The sequence below is a fragment of the Mastigoproctus giganteus genome, chromosome 3, assembly GCF_048544385.1.
Source record: "Mastigoproctus giganteus isolate SK-2022 chromosome 3, ASM4854438v1, whole genome shotgun sequence".
Classification (NCBI taxonomy): domain Eukaryota; kingdom Metazoa; phylum Arthropoda; class Arachnida; order Uropygi; family Thelyphonidae; genus Mastigoproctus; species Mastigoproctus giganteus.
In genome coordinates this window covers 225,716,064-225,722,930 of record NC_143577.1, presented here as the reverse complement: position 1 = coordinate 225,722,930, position 6,867 = coordinate 225,716,064, and the positions used below count along the sequence as shown (strand labels likewise).

At 33.1% G+C, this 6,867-nt stretch overlaps 1 protein-coding gene across 2 annotated transcripts in view; it reads right to left on the bottom strand.

Moving 5' to 3' along the window:
- Nucleotides 1-2,056: 2,056 nt before the first annotated feature.
- LOC150088796 (transducin-like enhancer protein 4) overlaps nt 2,057-6,867 on the bottom strand; it is a 223,962-nt gene continuing 219,151 nt past the window's right edge. For both annotated transcript variants that reach the window (XM_090370904.1, XM_090370905.1), the window contains exon 22: nt 2,057-2,791. In XM_090370904.1, the coding sequence (XP_090227030.1) occupies nt 2,684-2,791 (108 nt within the window). In that variant the 3' untranslated portion in view covers nt 2,057-2,683. The remainder of the gene's footprint in view (nt 2,792-6,867) is intronic.

Sequence of the window (6,867 nt, the reverse complement as noted above, 5' to 3'; positions counted from 1 at the left end):
CTACTGTTCCTAAAAGTGAAAAATCATGCTGTTTTAAAAGACCAATATATGGTTAGCTGGAAAACATGGAAGGGGAGAAAATTTGGTACAATGGTAGAGTTAAGGAACTGGAGCAAATATTAGTTGACCAACCAATTTTATACAAAAAAATTTAGATATCTTGAAAGAACTTAGGTAGGATCTGCAATTCTGAATAAACAAAGCAAAAGATGCTGTTCCAGAAAGAAAATACTAACAGTAGACATTGGAGTTGGAAAAAGTACAAAACATTTTTCAATCTCCATCAAAAAAAAAAAAAAAAAAAAAAAAGTTGCCAATTATAGATCTATAAGCTTATACAAGTCTGTAAATTGCACACTTCAAAGTATTTCATTCCCAAATCATGAAATTTATATAGTAGTAGCAAATTTTCAAATGACAGATTTTTTTTGAAAATAAGAAAAAAAAAACATACTGCTAGTCTGGCATATTTTATAAATTCACTGAAAAAAATAATCTGTTTTTGAAGTTATAACCTTGGGAAATCATCAAAAATAGTTCTTAAATTTGCTTTTGCAAAAAATGAGTCCAAAAAATATTAGACCGACTTAGGAGACCATAGAAAGGCACAATTTATGCTTTCATCAGATCAGTACTGTAATTGCATTTGCATATATTATAATAATATTAAACTTAAACAGCAACAAAAGGACATATTTCACATATTTTTTTAAAAATCAAATAAACTGAAACCTGTAAAATCATATATTATACAAAATAAATTCAATAGCATTTTCCTCTAGCTCAGTAAGTTACAGTAGCAACAAGTTTAATTACTAACACTTAAGGAAAATCTGGTGAGTTTACATTTACAAAGTGCTGGTTAGAAAGAAAGAAATCATTACTTGTCAAAGTAGAAAATTCCAGGAAACTACAGCATCGCAGTCTTTCAAGCACATTTGCAACTAGGAACACTATTTTTTGAAAATGTTTAAAATCCATTCTTCAAGAAACCAAATATTACCATTCATGTACTTACGGTGAATTAACAGGTTCCTAGAGACTGTTAACAAAGATCTGTAACTTTACTGGAATTTTTGATTTACAAGCAAGATTTCTCCCTCTCTTACCCCCACCTCTACTTCACAGGAAAGTGCTCTAGAAAATTTAAATTCACAAGTGGAAACATTTATATCATACTGACTGATAGTTGTACTATCCAATTCCACAAATAATAGACTGTGAATATAATAAACTCTAAAATTAAATTTTAATTTGTGATTAAACCTCCCATTTCATCAGAATTCCATAGCATTTTCACACCATTTTTTATACAGAAGCAACTTTTTTTGTGTGTGTACAGCTTTACTATTTTTAATTTGTTAGGCAAATGATGATAGTTTTGCCCTCTGTTAGAATTTCATCAAATTCGTAAAAGTTTCTGTTTAGAATTCTGACATATCTTGAAGTAAAAATATACAACTTACATATACTAGACTTCCCAGTTACATACATAGAACTTTCATATGCCAAACAAGACATCAACAATAATAATTATATAAAAAAAGTAAACAGTGGGGGGACACAAAAAGTGACCTGTCTAGTAAGATGGCTTAAATACACTGAAACCCTGAGTGCTGATAATAAAAGTTAATGGAAAAACCTCCAGGCCATTTTCAATTCATATAGATCAAAAATAAAGATACACAAATATATACACCTTTTAATAAAGCCTGTACACAGACAGGAACCTAGGAATGTCATTGCGATTCATAATTATCTCCAAATGCTGTTTTAAAGCAAATGGAACATTCATTTGTGAAAATTAGGAGGCAGTGGGAAGTAGTCAAGGTCCATTTTAACTTCTATTCTGCTTTAAATAGAAATAAATACTGTAAAAGAGCTTAATATTCCAAGATAAATTCTTGTGTCAAAACATCTCTTGAAAGACAGCTGCAGACTAGTTATAAAATGAAAATTAGATATTAAAATAACTTAGGAAAAAAATTCCCAAAACATACAATCATCTAAGTTATTACAGAAAAATGTCTGACACTGATTTTTCCCCCCTAGTATTTCTACATACTTTTAAAACAACCTTGGAGATTTCCCATCTTCGTTATGAAATGTAATAACTTTATATACACATTCATGAAAATAATTTCTTAAAGTACTATCTCTGTCAATTTGCTGCTAATAGATGGTTTCGGTGTTCTGATGCTATATGATGTGTTGAAAGGCAGAAAATTTAGAAAACTTATTAACCAGCTGTACACAATGTACAGAACTACGGTACATGGTAGTAAATCATAGTAATATTACAAAAGATGGACAACAAACCCACTGTACGATGCTCTGCCATTAAGGGGGAAAAAAGTGGACCACGGCCCATAATTATTTTACATATAAACACTAGAAAACAGTTTCAGAGGATTCCTTTGATACTTAATAAGTTCTGGGTCAGGTTCACGAGAGGTTTCTGTACAACGTAGTCCACATATGGAATCACCCATCATGCTGTCTGTACAGTTAATACACTTCACTTTGGTGCACATGTGATGAACGTCTATAGTTAATACACCATCGGGCAACAGCGGGGATTTTAGCTGCCTTGCATAACAACACAGTCGTATTTAAGTAGAAACTTTTTAACAGGTACTGAAGCAGTTATTTGTTTACTTGCAGGAATACTTTGCGAGATTCATCAATATATCACCTCATACACTGTGGCTTTTTTGTCGCCAGATCCAGTCACTATGTACTTGTCATCTGAGGAGATGTCACAACTCAGAACCGATGATGATTCTTTAGACTATACAAGGAAAAAATATTCATTTAGTTCTATTAACTAAATTCCATTTTTATGCATGATAACATGTAAATCTGCTTTAAATCAGATTTTAAAAAAATGAGAAATGCCACTAAAATTAATAAAGTTAATAGTTCATTAAATATTGTCTTAGCCAAGACTTATCAATATTAATATCTTATATATTATGCTAAGAATATCTTTTTATCTCTTTAAAGAATTCACATATCCATCTTTAGAAATAACTGGTTCATCTGTAATTCCATGAAAATCAGATTTTTCTCTTTTCCTTCAACCAGAATGCAGAGTGAAAAAAGCTCTACAATTACTTCATTGATCTGATCATATCTAATATCATTTGCATAAAACAAATTAGTACCATGCAGATAATTCAAAATAATCAGAGTTGGAGTGAGCAAAAATTATATTACTGGAGGTAATTTTTAAAATTCTAAAATGCACCTTCGTCTATTATTCAATAAATTAACCAGCCAATTTTAAATTACAAACTAGAAATGCATAGGAGTATTAAGAGTTAGGAATCAAAAGGAATAATAATAAAAAAAAAAGAATAAAAGACCATCCAAATACTTAATTGCAGGTAAGTTTTTTTTAAGCATGCTAAAGTGCATGCAAAAGGAACTGAAGTAGATAAACAAAGAGACTAGGTTTATATTCCATAGTGAATACTGATCTAAAAATTGGAAAAGGAGCGATTATAAATTCTGAATTTTTTTGCAGTTAATTTAACACAGCAGTCCTAAAGCAGATCCAAATTATACAAAATATATTAAGTTATATTATAAACAGCAAAAATGTAATTAAAATAGAAATAGTTCTTATTAGATGTGAATTATTCAAAAGATATTTTAAATGTATATATTTAATAAGAAACAGTTATTAAAATTAAAAAACTGTTAACTGCCTCATTTTAAACATCATATTAATGCCGTAATAGCATGTTTCAACACAGTGCTAGTGCAGTCTAACTGTGCTATAAGACCAGCAACTTTACGATGGAAACACCTGGAGAAACATGTCTGATATCCACATACAGCCACCAAATATGTGCAGCGGCAGATATATCCAGCCACATCCAATATCACAGAGACCTACACAAAAATGGATTTATGAATTTCTTGTCCCAAGGCATTTATATAATATGCCGCACCCCAGTGGAAAAAATAAATTTTATAAAATTTTTATTAACACTAAGGAATCAATAACAAAAAATACAGTATAATGTTTTTCTGCTACTTAATTTTTAAGTATAACACTGCTTTCTCACACTATTAGTACATGTACTATTACAGGATGGAAACCAATCATGTAATGCAATCCGAAAGTCTTTTCCCAACATAGAAATATGTATATATAAGTAGACTGCTCATAAGTGCTATAGGAGCCATCATGCAAATTAAGTGGCAAATTTTGACCTTACTGAATCAATCCTCCTATGTATTTCCTACTATTTTCTATCTCTAATGTGTAGGAGCCAACCACACCTCCACTTTCCGGGGTGCAGAAAGTTAGGCACCCTCTCTTTGCATTTAATGACTTTTATAGATACATTCTTTCTCATTTATATAATAATTAATTTATTGCCTGATAGTGCAAATTAATTATTATTTAAATGAGAAGGGATGTATCTATAAAAGTTTTATAAAAATTTATCTATAAAAATTTAACAATAATTCTAGGGTTAGCACCGCCACCCCAGAATGATGCTGCCCAAAGAAATTGCTCTTTTTGCTTTAAGGGAAAATCTGCCACTGGACTTAAGCATATGGCAGATATCTAAGCATCCCAAAGAACAGCCATCTATCGTAATTTCCAGACCAAAAATGATGCTTTGAAGCTAAGTGGAATAATAAAAAAAACTGTTAAGCAGATACATCAGCTTCCCAAACTTTTGGTATGCTTGAAACTGGAAGACTCCCCCCCCTCCCCCTGCAGTCCACCACTCAGATACTCAGGGTTAATTTGACTCTATCCTATCAATTAGAAACAGTGTATTATCAGCTGACAATGCTTAGACTACACAGCAAAGGTATTAGGGCTGTGTGCATCCTATGCGCTACCATGATACAGTTAGTGTGGGCGCCTCCGTAGCCAGGTGGGAAGGAGCAGCAGTGCGTAGCACATGCTTCTTGATTAGACCGGGGTTCGAGCCCGTCACCACCAAATACGGAGTATGCGGAAAGGTCAAGGAATGACCACCGCATATCCCGGAGCAATATGGCCTTAGTTGCTAATGCTCCTAAAAACCAAATAACGAACGATACAGTTAGTGTTCTACAACTGCTTCTGGTGCAGAAATACCTCATCCTTGCTCTGTTAAGCACCAACTGACAGCTATAACTGTTACTAAACTAATGTTACCGATCAATCTTATGTAAATAACCAATTGCTATCACGTACATATATTTTTAACTAATGTAACATTACGTAAAATACAATCTTCAAAGACAACAGCTAATGAGCTTCACATTCTGGAAGTTAAAACTTATGGCAATTTACACTGCTGTCTGAAATCAGCTATGTATTTTGCACTACGAGTATGCTAATAATATATAATGCAAAGCTAGCAACACAAATTTAAAATTGTTTTCTCATGCTGCATTATTTTCATTTAGCTTTCACTGAAAAATGCAAGAGCTTTAAGCCAGTGGGAAACTCTTAAGATACCACTTGTGGGCAACCACAAGTGGTATCTTAAGAGTTTCCAGGGTAACACCTTGGACACCAAAGCTGAGATGATAGCGATGGTGAAGCACTTACATCAGACATAAGCTGGAAAGGGATATAAGAATTATGGGATTTAATGGTGTAAGTTCACATAAAAGTTTGTTGGACAGAGGCATGCACTACAGCTGCCTCAGAGATACCTCTGTTGAGTACCAACTGATCTCTATAACTTTTACAAATTATATAAAACCCCACCCCAGCTTTTCCATTATGAAAGGAGTTTACTGTATATTAATGCACCTCGCAATTGTTATGTGATGCTAATATAAAATACCAATGTTGTTCTTTAAGAGCACATATCCTCTATTGTATGTACAGAAAATGTCAAGTTCAGTTGAGAAAGAACCCAAGGAAAGGTCAGAAATCTTCTTTTCCAGAAATCAGTGGCCCACAAGGTCTTAATTTTGCAACTATGGTATGGACTTATAATGTGGATGTTCAGTTATTTTTCTAGACAACACAATTTTCAAAAGCCCAAAAATATCATATCACAGAATGGGTCCATGGAAAATCTGAACAGCCTTTTTAACAAATGAGATTTTCTTTGATGTGTAGACTTTTCCAAGCTATGATAGCCAATGCAATGCTGAATTATTTCTTGAGAATATCATTCAAATGTAACTAGCATAATAGCCATTTAAGATTTATCGATCACCATAGGTTTGTACCTCATTGTCTTTTATTGACTTTTCTTAATTTTATACTGATTGTTTGCTAGAAAATGAACAGAACACTAAAATTAATCAGCAAAGGAGCTGCAGCCAAATAATGACAAGGATCACAATAATGTAATTGATACAAAGGCTGTTCAAATGAAATGGGTATTTCATACAAGCAAATATGGAAAAACTGGATTGAACTATATAAATGCCCTTATTTAAATGCTAGAAATGCATATACAGGTGTAGCACAGTATGCACAGCAAAGGTTTTATCAAAAGAGTACAGCATGCTGCAGTGCAGTTTCTAACAGCAGAAGTATCCAAAGGTAAAATTGTTTGTTGCAATCATATTGTTTATGAAGAACACTATCTATGGCCAAGCAAAGGTTTTAAAAGTTGGAGATGAATCACCAAATGACAATTATGTTGTTGTTGTTTGGTTTTTAGGAGCATTAGCAACTAAGGCCATATTGCTCCGGGAATATGCGGTGGTCATTCCCTGACCTTTCCGCATCTGCCGTATTTGGTCGTGACGGGCTCGAACCCTGGTCTAATCAAGAAGCGTGTGCTACGCACTGTTGCTCCTTCCCACCTGGCTACAGAGGCGCCCATGACAATTATGAATCACAAACAAATTATGCCAGCTTACAGCAGAAATATCAGAGCTTTC